The 17,296-nt window shown below is 38.3% G+C and overlaps 1 protein-coding gene across 8 annotated transcripts in view; it reads right to left on the reverse strand.

The window, feature by feature from the left end:
• Positions 1 to 17,296, reverse strand: part of mrtfba (myocardin related transcription factor Ba) — a 238,705-nt gene that overhangs the window by 130,962 nt on the left and 90,447 nt on the right. For 5 of the 8 annotated variants that reach the window (XM_043712098.1, XM_043712100.1, XM_043712101.1 and 2 more), the window contains one exon: positions 14,178 to 14,280. In XM_043712098.1, coding sequence (XP_043568033.1) covers positions 14,178 to 14,203 — 26 coding nt within the window. In that variant the 5' untranslated portion in view covers positions 14,204 to 14,280. Of the gene's footprint in view, positions 1 to 3,450; positions 3,544 to 9,772; positions 9,851 to 12,326; positions 12,435 to 14,177; positions 14,281 to 17,296 lie in introns of those variants that run through there. The other 3 variants (XM_043712103.1, XM_043712102.1, XM_043712105.1) reach the window with 3 other exon arrangements.

Raw genomic sequence — 17,296 nt, forward strand, 5'->3', positions numbered from 1 at the left:
CCCTATTATAAGAAAGATGTGGATGCTTTGGAGAGGGTTCAGAGGAGATTGACCAGGATGTTGCCTGGACTGGAGGGCTTATCTTATGAAGAGAGGTTGACTGAGCTCGGACTCGCTTCATTGGAGAAAAGGAGGAGGAGAGGGGACCTAATTGAGGTATACAAGGTAATGAGAGGCATAGATAGAGTCGATAGCCAGAGACTATTTCCCAGGGCAGAAATGACTAACACGAGGGGTCATAGTTTTAAGCTGGTTGGAGGAAAGTATAGAGGGGATGTCAGAGGCGGGTTCTTTACATAGAGTTGAGAGAGCATGGAATGCGTTGCCAGCAGCAGTTGTGGAGGCAGGGTCATTGGGGACATTTAAGAGACTCCTCGACATACATATGGTCACAGAAATTTGAGGGTGCATACATGAGGATCAGTGGTCGGCACAACATCGTGGACTGAAGGGTCTGTTCTGTGCTGTACTGTTCTATGTTCTATGTTCTATAAGTAAGGACTGCACGAACTTGATTAAATTCCCAAACAAGTGTAAAATCACTTCAATGACAGCTTCACACACAACGGCACTGGGTCTATCCTGCACATGCACAGAGATGTCACACCTCATCACTTACAAACTCAAAAAGAAATACCTTGCATGTGCACAATATCCTTCATGACCTCAGGACACCCTAAAATGTCTTAATGCCAATGAAATATTCATGAAATGCAGGCACTGTTGTAATGTAGGAAGCATGGCAGACAATTATGCAAGCAAGGTTTCACAAATAGCAGTGTGAGAGACCAGTCAGTCAACCTGTTTTGGTTGTGGTAGTTGAGGATACACTTTTGTCAGAATATTGGGAAAACATCCCTACTCTTCCAAAAATGTGCTCCTTCACACACAGTCCTGGTTTAAAATTTCAACCAAAACATGTACTCCCAACAGGGTAGCTCTCTCTCAGTGCCACACTAGGTGTGCCAATCTAGATTTAGTACTTAAAATGTCAGGAACATAACTCAAGTGCTTGATCTTCTAATCAAGAAGCATGTGTTATCAAGTAAGCCACAGCTGAAATGTGAATATAAACTTTCTAGGGTTCTAGGAAAACAGAGGTACCTAGGAAATATCTCTCCCAATAGCTTTGGTACTGCTTGAGGAATAAATAAGTTACAGTTTAACACAGAAAGTAACGACCATGGCTTCAACAAACAAAGCATCCAGACTGTTAAATTCAATTATTCTTGTCCGAGAGGCCAAAAGTTGAGCACACTGGGGATAATAAAGTGACGCTAATACATCAGGAATTGCTTGATGTTAACTGGAACAACATAGTCAAGCCTACGATCAATGGATGTTGCCATTAGTGATTCAAGTGAAAAGTATTTCACTGTCAAATATCAGTAATTGTTTTTAAAACTGAGCAAAAAGCAAAATAAAAAAAAAAGTTATTCAAGCTCATCTTTCATTTAATTGTTGTTTTAGAAGTACAAAACTGACCAGTACCTTCAATGCACTATACAGAATGGACAATTGAAGCATTTCCAACTTATATCATTCCTTTTAGTTAGGGAGGAAACAGTTCAGAAAACCTTCTCGTTCCAGTTCTTGGAATCTTGCCATGTTGCCTACCAAACTTGGAAAGTAGTCTACTTATTTGACGTCAATAATAGGTCATTGAGTGCTTTCATAGGCTGCAGTTATTTTACAGAAATAACTCTATACAGTTTGAGAGACTGCTGGTCTGGAACGGTATAGAAGTGCTGCAACCACTTTAAAATACAAGAGAAGATCTCCAGTTGCTCAATAGGTAGACATTGCATTAGCCCTTTGACACCAAGGACCAAAATCCAAACCTGACATTTCCTGAGTTACCTTCTTAACCAAGGCAGCAGCTGGGAGACTAAGAGTGGTCTCAGTGGCTGTGTTGGAAAATAAGGAAAACTGCCTCTGACTGCTTGTGATATGCTCCATGGCTGAGCAGTTTCACAACACATATCTGGACTCGGGTGCAAGAAAGATCATTTGGGCCACTGTTACATGTAGAAGAAAACCCAGGTAAATGCCAGCTTCATCTGCAGAGGGAAGAAATTTGAGAAATAAAAAACAAGCAAGGCATTTCATGGTATCTAATTGACAAAGAGCAACATGCACTGCTACGGAGTTGGCCCAATTTTCTAGATTCACCCTATAGCCATGTGAATGAAAATGCTGTTACAATTGTGCTGCATACTTCTATTTTAACTGAAAATTACAGAAATGGCTGGTTTGTTGCAAGCGTGGTGAAATTAAAATCAAAGCAATTCAGAACACAAATTCATACAGTGCCATTCTGCCACCAGAAATGCAACCAGCAGTCTTTTCCCTGTTGTTGCCCGAAATCCCAAAATTGGGCTCATTTATGTGGGTACTTAGACAATTTCAAACATCAATCCAATACAGCAAATGCTAACCAGGAAGATTGTCCAGGTCTTCTTCATTGTGGAGGATTCCAATCCAGCTTCTTTTAAACTTTCAAATTGAAATTTCTGCTTTCCTAATAGCAAGATCGCTCAACCTGCAATCAATCACCTTTAGCAAAACACCTTTTGAACTATTTCGGCCCCATTCCCACCAGAATCTGATCCAGGTACAAAAATACTTAAACTTCCAAATGAACCTTTTGCTGGCAGAACTGGCATGATTCCTAACTGCTGGCATCATCCCACCAGCCCCGCCTCTTCAGTGTTGCATACATGGTGTTGGTGAGCATGGAAAGGATCTGTTCCCACTCCTTGAATCATTTTTGGATATAGAAAAGAGGCATATGGATTCAGCAGAATTAAACCCCTGACAAAGTCACTTTTGTTAGCTTTTAATCACATTCATTTAAGAACTTTTGGCACATCCATTTCTGCAAATGAAACAGTGTACAATTACTACAGTCCTTTACTTAGCCAACCACTCTGCACCGCTACTTTTAAATTAGTCTGTTTCTCCTTCCAACTCCAAGTTAATTTCATACCAATTATTACACAGTTAACTTCTATGTACCTCAGTGACAGGCTAAAATCCCTCAAAACAACCCTGGAGTACTAAATTACATATATCAAAAGCACAAGGGAACAAGCGGTTTCGTTGCGACCAACAAAATGGATCTGCAGCATACAGGTCAACTCTCCAGTCTCCAAGCTTTTTCTCTTCAAAATATCATTTCCAGATAACATTGTTCTTGAACAGCCATGACCTAACGAGGCATGCAAGATATTCACAATCAGTTCACAGGTCAATTAATAAACACAGTAATTCTCTCTTGAAACATGCTTCATCAAGCTGGATTTTCCTGACCACTGCCCCATAGAATTGTGTCCTTCTATCCTTGCCTAGGGTCAAGGATGATGTTCATATTATCATAAACCCTTTGTATTGCAGGTTACCACATGCATAAAGCCACTAATCTTCCACTCAAAAAAACTTTAATATCACCTCTGGCAGCTGTTGCTTTCAACTTCTCAGACAGGCCCGAAACGTCGAATCTTCTGTTCCCTAGATGCTGCCTGACCTGCTGTGCTGTTCCAGCAATAAAGTTTCAGCTTTGATCTCCAGCGTCTGCAGACCTCACTTTCTCCTCCAGGTTAATAATCATGCCAATGTAATCTAATATATACAAATCCACACAGAATGTGATTGTAATGAACGCTTTAATCCTCATGATTTGGAGATGCTGGTGTTGAACTGGGGTGTACAAAGTTAAAAATCACAACACCAGGTTATAGTCCAACAGGTTTAATTGGAAGCACTAGCTTTCGGAGCACCGGTCCTTCATAAGGTGGATAACCACATGGTCAATCACCTGATGGAGTGGTGCTCCGAAAGCTAGTGCTTCCAATTAAACCTGTTGAACTATAACCTGGTGCTTGGATATTTTTAGCTTTAATCCTCAGAATTGAGCAGAAAGCATTTGCTGCTAATTGGTGAGAGGTTTAAGAGCACTGATATGGAGAGAGATCTGAATGCCCTGTTGCATGAATTGCAGAAGGTTAGTGTGCAGGTACAGCAAGTCATCAGAAAAACTAATAGAATATTATGTTTATTGCAAAAGTAATTGAATGCAATAGGAGAATTGTGTCAGTCATACATAGCATCCGTAAGACTGCATCTGGAGTACTGTGTACAGTGCTGGTTAGAGAGATGTTAATGCATTGGGCAGTTCAGAGAAAGTTTACTCAACCAATTCTGCAGTGAGCAGATTGCCTTATGTGAAAAGGCTAGACATGCTGAAGCTGTATCCTCTAGCATTTAGAAGAGTCAGAGAAGACTTAATTGAAATGTTCAAAATCTTAAGGGTACTTGATTGAGTGGATGTTGAAAGGGTGTTTCCTCTTGTTGGACAATGTAGAACTTGGGATCACTGTTTAAAAAGAAGGGGTCACTCATTTAAAACAGAGATGAGGGGGTTAGAGCCTTTGGAATTCCTTTCTTCAAAAGACAATGGATACAGAATTTATCATTGTTTGCAAGGCAGCAGAGGATAGATTCTTGATTACCAAGGGGATGAAAGATTAAAGGATATGCAGGAATGTAGAATTTGAGGTTAAAATCAGATCAGTCATGATCTTATTGAATGGTGAAGCAGACTCGAAAGGACGAATACCCTACTCTTGTTCCTTGCTCACTATTTTGTACACTATTTTCAATTAATAACAGAAATCTCAATTTAGAATTTAGTTATTGCAAAAGAAATGCTACCTCTAGTCCTTAAAGAACTCCCATCAGGAAATGGTATTCTCAAACATATGTAAGATAAACCCTGATACAATTAACTGCTTTGTGAATTCCCATGATTATGTTAACGTGGCTATCCTACTTTCTTTTTCCTATTAGAATACTAGAAATATAAATGACAAGATAAACAATAGGATAATCACTGCATCTTTCCACATGCATTTCTTCTAAGCTGTAGAATACTTTGGCTTTTCTTAAAGATTAGCAAAATAGAATGGTTCAATACATTTATTTAAGGTTTACTTTATTGCTACTGCCAACTGTGCACGAACTGTCGACTGGGCGATACCTTGGACTTAGTATCACATTAACAAATATAAATAGATATCAATGAGATTATGAGATCCTCACATAACCTAAGGAGGCATATCGCTGCTGTGTTTTCCATACATCTCAAAAGAAGCAACAATTTAATTAAATGGAAATTCCATAAACACACTTACTAAAGGGACCACAGCTAAAATACTTACGGCCCAGAAGGAGATAATGCTTAATGTCTCATTCAAAAGGAGTACAACATAGAAAGTTACATCTCTCTTTAAAAGGTCTTACTCTTCATTAAAGCAAAACTACCCTCATAAAAAGAGTAATAAATATAATGAACAGAGTAAAGGGGAATGTGTACATCTTATGGATGGTTAAAATCAGTTTTTTCGAATTGTTTAGTTTTCTTCAGACATCACTGAAGAAAACTAAACAATTCGAAAAAACTGATTTTAATATTTATGGACATCTGTGTGTTACAGAGTTCTGTTGATGTCATAGTAAGAATTAAATGTAGTTCTGGTACTTGCCTTTGAAAAATATTTAAAACATTAGTTTATGGTTTGTGGAAACAGCAGGAACACAAAGCAACTATAAATGATAGTTACCATTAGGTAATTTTTTTTTGGAATCTGGAAATGAGAAACTGTCTTCCAAAGATTATTAGTAGTTCTTTTGCTGGCCACATTGCTAAAGTCTCTGCCCACTATCATACATATATCTTCTTACTGTACAGGCAAAATAATTAGAACTTACTTGTAAAAATGCAATACAATTACAAGTGAATAGTATGGTGGTCCCATTTGTATAAAAATGTACTCATGTATAACTTTAAAAGGCAATAATTGAGACCCATCAACTGTTGAGTGGCTAAAGTCAGTCAGGTATGGTAGCTGCAGTTTTGAATGACACTGGAGGATTGCAGTTTTGAATGACACTGGAGGATTGCAATTTTTTTTTTTTAAAAAAGTATTCCATAGCACCCTCCTTCCCTTCTTGATGAGTGCTCCCATGAGTACCTGTCTAAAGTCATGAATGAGGTTGTGTAAAATTCTTAATATTAGATGTAGGTTTGCTCACTGAGCTGGAAGGTTCATTTTCAGACATTTCATCACCATACTAGATAATATCATAAGCAGTGCTTCATCCGGAGGCTCACTGAAGATGTTACCTAGTATGGTGACGAAACATGTGAAAATGAAGCGAGCAAACCTACATCCAGAACCTCAACCTGAACTACAAATCTTCTCAAAACTCGCAAAATATTAATATTGTTAATGAGGTTATCCTATTTTATTTTTTCTATTAAATTACTAGAAATATATTAAAACAAGGTATCATTATTACCCTGGGTTCAAGCTCTTCAACAGAGTTTAGACACAATTATCCTGTAAAAGCCCAATGTATATTTAGCCTGTGTGAGGGAAAAAAATTAAAATGTAGGATAGAACATTTGAAGGAAAAAAAATCCAAACATTATCTTTCCAATTTTAATCCTTCCTAATGAGTTATAAGGATATCTTATAACTCATTAGTTATAATCTTTTAAAAAAAAGTTTATTTTTAAGAGAGTTACTTTTCATTCAGGAACAAGTAGGTCTAGTTAAAATAATTTATCTGAGAATGCAACTTTTAAAAAAAGGTTTTGTGATTTACACAAGAAAGTGAACTATCATGCTATTCGAACAGATGAAAGACTCAACAGACAATCAAGGTATTTTTCAAATGTATAATTTCAGTTACATCACACTGTAAACTTTTACTATAAATTCTGTGTCTTACAAAATCACCTGATGACGGAGCGTCGCTCCAAAAGCTAGTGTGCTTCCAATTAAACCTGTTGGACTATAACCTGGTGTTGTGTGATTTTTAACTTTGTACACCCCAGTCCAACACTGGCATCTCCAAATCATAATTTATTTGCAACTAAGTGAGAACGACTGAAGCAGCTGAGTTGGCAACAAATCTTATTTGATCACTTTGAATTTTTATTTTGTGATAAGGGATAGCACATGAAATTGCAAAGTAACACTTCAGATAATTGAGCAAAAAAGATAAGTTTACTTTGCAGTAACAAAAACAGCACAATTTGTTTATTCAGTCATCCTGCTTGCTGCTATTGGTGCAGTGTTTCTGCTTTTCCTGTTGAAGTTTTCTAAATTCCTTTCCTGGTGTCATAATGAAAACATAATGAAAAATGCAGTATTGTTCAACATGTTTACTTCTTTGAAATATTGCAAATGAGATGGGAAATAGTTCCCCTTGATGAAACTACCTTGATGATTATCTTAACTCGAAGAGTGTGCAGGCTTGGTAAAATTGTGTACATTGCTGAAACACGATTAAGGCACCTCCAGTTTAGATTAGATTTAGATTAGATTACAGTGTGGAAACAGGCCCTTCGGCCCAACAAGTCCACACCGACCCGCCGAAGCGAAACCCACCCATACCCCTACATTTACCCCTTACCTAACACTACGGGCAATTTAGTATGGCCAATTCACCTGACCTGCACATCTTTGGATGGTGGGAGGAAACCGGAGCACCCGGAGGAAACCCACGCAGACACGGGGAGAACGTGCAAACTCCACACAGTCAGTCGCCTGAGGCGGGAATTGAACCCGGGTCTCTGGCGCTGTGAGGCAGCAGTGCTAACCACTGTGCCACCGTGCCGCCCAGTTTGTTGCCGATAGACAAAATCATTGGTCCTGCAAAATTCAGCAATTTTTGGGACTCATACCATTAAAAGGATTTAAGTAATCCTGTTATGTAACCTGAATATTTGTTTCAGAAGTTGACTTTTTTTTAATAAAGTTAGAGTTAACAGATATTGAAAAGTGACGAGTTGTGACTGGATTGAGAATTTCTTTAGTGCAGAGAAATGAAATATTGTCAATGAGATGGGAAATAGTTCCCCTTGATGAAACTACCACATGATGATTACCTTAACTCGAAGAGTGTGCAGGCTTGGTAAGATTGTGTACATTGTTGAAACACGATTAAGGCACCTCCAGTTTAGATTAGATTTAGATTAGATTACAGTGTGGAAACAGGCCCTTCGGCCCAACAAGTCCATACAAGAGAAATGAAATAATTCTATGCTGCATGGAAACAAACATTGATCACATGTATGAGAAAATAGATTTGGACCATGGAGCACAGAATTACAATGGGAAAATTCAAACATCAAAACTATTAGGCTCTATTTTGAGGGGGGGGGGGTGCTGAATTCCATGAATATAGCTATATTAATGAGTTTTGAGAAGATTTGTAGCTCAGGTTGAGGTTCTGGATGTAGATTTGCTCGCTGAGCTGGAAGCTTCATTTCCAGACGTTCCATCACCCTACTAGGTAACATCTTCAGTGGGCCTCAGGGTGAAGCACTGCTGATGATTTCTGCTTTCTATTTATATGTTTGGGTTGGTGACGTCATTTCCTATGGCAATGTCACTTCCTGAAAAAGGGCTTATGCCCGAAACGTCGATTCTCCTGTTCCCTGGATGCTGCCTGACCTGCTGCGCTTTTCCAGCAACACATTTTCAGCTCATTTCCTATGGCAATGTCATTTCCTGTTCTTTTTCTCAGGGGGTGGTAGATTGGGTCTAGCTCGATGTGTTTGTTGGTAGAGTTCCGGTTGGAATGCCATGCTTCTAGGAATCCTCGTGCCTTTGTTTGGCTTGTCCTAGGATGGATGTGTTGTCCCAGTCGAAGTGGTGTCCTTCCTCATCTATATGTAAGGATACTAGTGAGAGAGGGTCATGTCATTTTGTGGCTAGTTGATGTTCATGTATCCTGCCAGGCAGATATTTCATACCAGGCAGAAAACTAGCCACCAGGATACATGAACATCAACTAGCCACAAAACGACACGACCCTCTCTCACTAGTATCCTTACATACAGATGAGGAAGGACATCACTTCAATTGGGACATCACACCCATCCTAGGACAAGCCAAACAGAGACATGCGCGAGGATTCCTAGAAGCATGGCATTCTAACCAGAACTCTATCAACAAACACATCGAGTTAGACGCCATCTAACACCCCCTAAGAAGAAGAACAGGAATTGACAACACCACAGGAAATGACATCACCAACCCAAAGGAACACAAAAATAAATAGAAAGCAGAAATCATCAGTAGTGCTTCGCCCGGAGGCCCACAGACAATGTTACCTAGTTATGTGACGAAATGTCCAGTTCAGCCAGCAAACCTACATCCAACTATATTAATATTTGCCATGTGGATATTATTGTATGGTTAATAACTCAGGATGATTTTTCACACTACCCTAGAACAAGGACTAAGCATCATTAGTCATTTTGGAGCACTCGCGGATCTTTATTGATGATCCAAAAATGGGTGGAATCCAAAGCCTGGGATTTATAGTCGCAAATTCTTTCAGTAAAGTTAAATGTCGTTAGTTACTAGCTAGCAAAGTCGTCTTTATGAATATTTAAAGAGGAATCAGTTAACGGAAACAAGGCACTAGTTCTGTTGGGGCAACTTGTTCTAGAAACAAAAGAATCACAATTTCCTGATGTGAATAAATCTGTGTTTTTTTACAGGTTGATTTTATAGCAGCATTGCAGAAAAGCAATCTAGTACCTTAAGAGAGATCTGATGTTTTTTTTTTTAAGTACAATCCCTTTCCAAGGCAGGAAGTGGAAATAAGGGATAAGAAGAGGGAAGGTGAAGGTGGTGGAAATGGAGCACAGCAGTTTAGAGAGTATGACACTGTAACTTAATTAGGCACTTACCAATTTAATATCTAATAGACACTAGTTTCAAAACGTTTTCCCCTTGGATCAGATATCCGATCAGTAATCCAACTGTACCTAGAAACAAAAATGCATTTTCAAATAAAAAATTTGTAAAGTGCATTCAAAGTACTAGAATAATAGGTGCTTTTGCTAACAAGGGAAAGACTTGGCAAGTGCATCCCAATTCAGAGTTACAACATCCTATTTGAAAGTTGGGCACCCAAATTCAGTTTTAGACTTGGTTACATACAGCAGCCTTTAGCTGCAAAAGGAGCTGTAACCAGGTAGTCAGCAATGGCAGGCGCACCTAACAGAATATAGTACTTAGCTTTACCTAGCCTTTTCAAGCAGTTTAGCTCCAGCTACACAAACTATTGCAAATTGGAAAGTGTAGCCCTCAATTCAAAGCTCCCCAGAAACAGGGGCAGGAAATACGAGGGAAAAGCATTGTTAAAATGTGACTTTATGGGCAGATTTAACATTTATTTTCTGAATTCATTCTATGTGGTTATTTTGTCACTTGCACTGAACAGTTTTTGAGGGTAAGTAAATAAATACTTAATGCAAAACTGAATAAGTTACAGTTATGCAGTAGGTGATGATAGCAATTGAATATTTTTGGACACTTTGAAAGCAGAACAATAATCTGTCAAAATCACTTAGATACTAACTCAGAGTTCACCATGAAGCAACAAGCACATGGTAATCACTTGCAATTTCTCACACTGCAAATCTCAAGCAGCTTCATGGGTAAACTTCAAGGAAAGTTTCAAGACGATCTCAAAAATGAGAAAAATGCAGACTCTAGTCACCAGCTGTTATTCTTATTCACTTTGTAATCAGAATAGTTCAAAAGGTAATACAAAGGGAGGACTGCAGATGCTGGAGATCAGAGTCGAGAGTGTGGTGCTGGAAAAGCACAGCAGGTCAGGCAGCATCCAAGGAGCAGGAGAATCGACGTTTCAGGCATAAGCCCTTCATCAGGAAGCCTGTAAACAGTCCTTCTAGTAGGTGCATTTACACAGAGCTGAGCTATTTGGGACATCCAGAAAACAAGCATAAACACTCATACAAAAAAAAACCTTTGAGCAATTCATGTAAATCTGGCTTTAATTTCTTAATATTAAAAGGTGAAGTAGTTTGTTTCTCTTACACTGAACAATTGACATAACATTACTAACCTAGCAAAGGCATACATCTAATAAGCTGGTCAATTTGATATACCATATAGGTTTAATAAGTGAAAAGTTTGATGACTTGTAGCATTTCAAAATAATAAATAAAAGCTACAGTCATGAAGGAGAATAATCGTTCAATAAAGAATACTTACTTGTTCAACATATACACTTATAATCAGAATATTGTAAAATTGCTTAACACCTCCTTTGTTGAAAGTAGTTAAAACAGCCAAATGCACTTCTAGTCTTAAAAGAAACTCATAGCTAAGTGTACATAATGTTTCCAATGAGCCTTTTCAAAGTTTGGGAGCATAGCAGAGTAAGTTAAAGATTCCAGCCTGGGCCGGCCAATATATTTATTGTGTTTAAACTGACTGTCAAAGAATTCTCAAGAGGCTACTATTTTCAAGTAACTCCAAACTATACAGCCTGGCAAAAAAAAATTTTAAAAAATATTCACAGCTCCTTTAGAAACAATGAAATATAGCTGACAAAATCATCACAGTTTTGAAATGAGAAGATCAAAAATATTATAAAATAAATGATATCAGGTGACGTTCCACAGCTAGCCCTAATCACAACTATTTAAAATCATTCAATTTTCATATATGGATTTAAACAGTTGTACTTTACTAGGGAGGTTAACTTTATTTTCTAGATGCATGTTTACTTGCTTTCCATAATCAAAACTTCATGGGTTGATTTAATCAAAAGGATTCCAAAAACATAACCTGCAACAATCTTGTGTTTAATAGCCATATTTTCCATTGTGTTGGTTCCAAAAAAAAAAGCAGATGTGAAAACGACAGCTTTTTAAAAATGTTCTTTAATCATTGCTTCTTCTTTCTCCTATGTTTACAGAAATGTTAACGTCTATAGCATGGAAGAGATCAGACACAGTTGTTCAGCCACTGCACTACAGAAGCAACTAGAACACTAAAGATGTGCAATCTGAAAGAAGTTGGCTAATGTACAGGGAATTATCTTGAGAAGAGTGCACAGGGTCGGATGTTGAATACAGATCACTATTATGGCTAAGGCAATACAGAATGGTCTGAGAACTATTAACCCTTAAATTAATAAAAGACAGGTTAACCATCATTAGTCGCGCAAGCAAACACAATAATCAGACAGCAAATTATATGGAAAATGGGGAACTTTAGAATAAGGAAACAACCTTTTTGAACTTTGATGAGGGAAACATTTCTACTTGAGAGTTGTAATTCTGTAGAATTTGTTATGGATCAAGATTTTTAGCTACTAGCGGCTCAAATGATATTTGGATCATGGATAACATGGAATGGAGACGGAAGTCATGAGAAAACTGAATTACAGAATCTGTCAAAGAGTCAACTAGCAACTTCTGCTCTTACCTCTTGTATTAGTTAGAGGATGCTTGATCCTTAAAATGGTTAAAAACCTTTCAAGTGTCCATGTCAATTCAATGGCAGATAACTTTAGCAAACAGTTCAACAGAGTTCCTAAGGTGTTTAAAAAAAAGTCAATAAGAACACCAGTGGAATGGCCATAACAAAAGATATACTGCCAATCTTGACTTGGACCAGAATGTGCAAAGTGATGATTAATTTGTAATACAAAAATTTTCATGGGCTGATATTCAACACCCAAAAAGGGCAAGTTGGGATTGGGTCAGACATCAAAGCTTTATATGTCTGAAAATGACCTCCCATGACCGGCCCAATTCCAGATTTATTGAAGGGGCCAAGGGCTAGGCAGCTAACCTCTCAGAAGGCCAGTTAGTAATTTACAATTTAAATGTATTAAAGAAGATAGAAATTCCAATTTAAAATGGTAATACAATTTTTGCAGCCGGTTAGATTTCGCAGGCCTTTGCATGCAAAGAGTGCAGGAGTGTTCCCCATTCCCCTTGAAACTTCTACCCATTAGAAAGTGGAATTGGAGTTCTCACCCTCACATCTGAGGGTTTAAAGCCCTCGCTAAATCTTCCTCAACCAGAGCTGAAATTTGGTCATAGCTCCTTCTGTGGCTTGCACTGGTCTCCTTCTCATCCAACCAGAAACCATGTTAGTCAGTCAAGCTGACTCCCAGGTGAAGAAGCAATCAAGTACAAGAGTTGGATGCTTTATGGTTAAAACTCAAGAGTATGTGTGGGGGTTGGGGTGGAAACCCAGACACACATGGACTAGTTAAGGACAGTCAGCAGTTTTGTAGAAGGCATCTCATAGGTAATTTTAGTTTCCCCAAGGAGAAACTGGTGGAAAGTGATTTGAATATGAACAACAGCAATCTTGAGGAATAATACTAAAAAAACGTTTTATTCTCGAGGTTGTTACTAATTTACATAACATCTGAAGGTTTCCCGTCCAAAAGTTCTCTTGCCCCTTACCTGCAATTCTCATGCAACATGCTCTATTAATAGCTAACCAAAAACATGACCAACCAATGTTAAGACGCATTAGGAGAGAAGGGTAAGACTGATTGGTGAACTTATTTCGATCCAGTAAGAATGATTAGACCAGTAGAAAACATAGGAATAGAACAACAGTTAAAATGTAAAGCCATAATACAAGACTAAATGTAATACGGCTAGAATAGAGGCAAAGAGAAACAAAGATAAAGCGCTTTATACAGGATGTAGCATTGTGGAATTCATAACTAGTGGCAGATTTAGAAAACCCACTTTTGATCATCCAACTCAAGTTTAGGGACATTTGGAAACACAGAAGTTACTGTATGGAAGAAATTATTGGAACAGCAAATGTTCTCAATTTTAATATTTATTACTTTCTCTCCATTAAATTTCCCCTTTATGTAGCCCATGGCATCAGTGATGGCATCACAATAGAGTCTGACCCCATCTTCATGTACACTTCCAGCAACAATCACCACAGCAATCAGAAGCAGCACTGATTGGTTTTTGTGTTCCTGCAACTCAGTGACTCCAAGGAAATCTATAATTTTCCCATCATTGCCACCACATATATCAATTTATTCAGCGCAGATCATGGAATATTCTAGGATTTTCCTGTTCTATGGAACTCAATGTCACATCAGGTAAAACATTTATTTACTCCTATACAGATGTAGAACAGTTTTATTTGATCATAATAATAATCACCATTAGGTGGTCTACAACCCAATGCTTGCTTGCATCAGTATTCTGAAAGCATTAATCAAAGAAAAGTAGAGTTGCTTCACCTATACACATCATTCAAAAGACTGGTAGTTTAAAATAAGCTTACCTCAAGCAGAGTCCACGTTGTATCATACAACCTTGTCTGTAGGTCAATGTTTATGTGTTGAAATATCAGCCATTGTTAAAACATAGTGAGATCAAGCAATTAGCTGCAAGCAGAAGACAAGAGTTCAGATTAGTTTAACCTTTTTTGTACAGAAGTTAACTAATTTTAGCTCAAATGACCCAAATCATTGAGGTTGGTGATAAACAGAATTTCTTTTTATCATCATTCAAGGGATGTGGGCATGTTGACAAGGCTAGCATTTATTACCCAGAAGGCAGTTGAGTCTACCACATTGCTGTGCATCTGGAATCGCATGTAGGCCAGACCAGGTAAGGATGGCAGTTTCCTTCTTTAAAGGGTATTGATGAACGAGATGGGTTTTCCAAATAATTGACTGATTTCATGGTCATCATTAAATTGTTAATTCCAGATACTTATTGAATTCAAATTCCACCATCAGGCCCCATGAACGTTATTTGCATGTCTATATTCTGGCGATAATACCACTAGGCCATCACCACCCCCTCAATTCATCATACAATGATGATTTGTATACACTCAATTTCAAGAACAGTAAATGCTTTGAAAATCATACATTTTAATACTAATTCTATTTGTTATCATGACAGATGCACTTTCAATAAAAATTCAGACTGGGGAATGATAGTTGAATAATTAATTTAATTTTGCAATGCATCTGTTATCATTGGTCAGTGGTGGTCCTACAGGTTAGTATTGGCTATGTTTATTCTCATCGAGTCTGGCAGTTATAGGTTCATATTCGACTCGAGACTTGAATACATAATCCGGCCTGACACTTCACCAGTACTAAGGGAGTTCTGCAACTTCAAAAGAGCTAATTTTCAGGTGAGCTGCTAAATCCAGGTTACATTTCCCTCTCAGATGGATGTAACCATAGAAATATAAAATAGCAGCAGGAACAGGTCATTTGGCTCTTTAAGCCTACTCCACTATTTAACATGACCATATTTGATCATCCAGCTCAGTTCTGTTCTTTTGCTTTCTCCCAAACCCTTTGATTCGAAACCCTAAGAACTAACAAAGATCTACTCCTTGAAAACATTCAAGCTTTTGGCCTCAACTGCTTTCTATAACAGAATTCCAGGCTCTTTCATCTCAGTGTTAAATGGCCTACCCTATATTCTTAAACTGCGACCCTGGTTCTAAATTCCCGAGACATTGGGGAATATCTTTTCTACATTTAACTTGTCAAGTTCTGTTAGAATTTTACAGTTTTCTAGAAGATTCCTCCCTTATTCTAAATTCGAGTGCATACAGTCCAAACTGATCTAGTCCCTCTTCATATGTCAATCCTGATGTCAAATGCTATCACAGGGATCAAACTGGTAAACCTTCGTTGCACTCCTTCCATAGCTCTTCCTCAGGTAAAGAGACCAAAACTGTACATGCCAGGTACAACTGCAACAAGATTTCCCTGCTCCTGTACTTGAATCCTCTCACTGCAAAGGCTAACGTTCATTTGCCTCCTACTCAAGTTGCATCTCCATTGTTACCAGGTGTACTAGGACACCCAGGTCTCGTTTCACCACTCCTTTTTCCAATCTACATTTTTGTTATCAAAATGGACAACCTCATATTTGTCCATATTATATTTCATCTGCCATGTATTTGCCCACTTAATTTGTTCAAATCACATGGAAGGCATCGCTGCACCCTCCTCAAGCTCACTACCATACAGCTTTGATTTGCCTGCAAACTTGGCAAGATTACATTTAGTTTCTTCATCTTATTCATTAATATAGATTGTGAATCCAAATAAACAACATCTACTGGATCCCCCTGATCAACTCTACTATTCTCAAAATTCTAATGGAGTGGATTTATTAAACATTATTTCCCATTTGTAATTCCAAGTTGACTCTGACTGATCCTGTTATGGTTTTCCAAGTGCTCTGCAATTAAATCTTTTGTAATGGATTCCAGCATTTTCCCCACAACTAGTCTATAAAGGACATTAGTGTAACACATACTGGTTCATATACCACATTACTCATTTGTGTGATGGGAAGAACATATTTCTGGCTTGATGATAGCATCCCATTACTGGTAAACACCACTCATATTGCCTTTTTGGGTTTTTTTAAGCAATAGACATCATTGAGCATGCACTTTAATCATTTTCTTAAAAATTAAAAGCATTTTTTCCCTTTCTTGTTTGAATCCACCTGCAAAACTATTGCCTCCATCCAAGTGCCTGTGAGAATATAATTTTCTCCAAAACTGTGCAGGTTGGGAGTATTGCCCCATAGTGTCCAGGAATGTGCACGTTAGCTGGGTTAGCCATAGTAAAACCCCATGCAGAGTGATGTAATGGGATAGAGGTGGGTGGATAAGATGCTCTTAAGGTGAGTGCAGACTTGATGGGCCAAATGGTCTCGTTACACTGTAGGGATTCTATTTCTCCCCCCAGGATACTGTGAAAACAGCCACATGCAAAGGTATACTAGTTGGTTAAATAATGCTTCCTCCCTATGATATCAACATGTCCTTTCATTTGGCACCTCTCTGTAACGATACAGTTCAAGAATACTATGTATGCAGAATATTGAGATGAGCTAAAATGCCATCACCCGGGTGCAGTCCATCATACTGAATAAACATTGACCGGATATTATTTTTTCAATTTTCATCCTATCTCGCAGAAACAAAATTCAAAATTTCGGTCCCCCATTTGCTGAATGGATTGTTTTTCCATATAAGTCTCAACATGGAATGTCCGTATTTTATTTAACCATTGGATAAATCCCCATGACCTGATCAGGTGTACCAGAGAACTCTGTGGGAAGCTAGAGAAGTAATTGCTGGGCCTCTTGCTGAGATATTTGTATCATCGATAGTCACAGGCGAGGTGCCGGAAGACTGGAGGTTGGCAAACGTGGTGCCACTGCTTAAGAAGGGCGGTAAAGAAAAGCCAAGGAACTATAGACCGGTGAGCCTGACCTTGGTGGTGGGCAAGTTGTTAGAGGGAATCCTGAGGGACAGGATGTACATGTATTTGGAAAGGCAAGGACTGATTAGGGATAGTCAACATGGCTTTGTGCGTGGGAAATCATGTCTCACAAACTTGAGTGAGTTTT

This window comes from Chiloscyllium plagiosum, chromosome 21 (assembly GCF_004010195.1).
Source record: "Chiloscyllium plagiosum isolate BGI_BamShark_2017 chromosome 21, ASM401019v2, whole genome shotgun sequence".
Classification (NCBI taxonomy): domain Eukaryota; kingdom Metazoa; phylum Chordata; class Chondrichthyes; order Orectolobiformes; family Hemiscylliidae; genus Chiloscyllium; species Chiloscyllium plagiosum.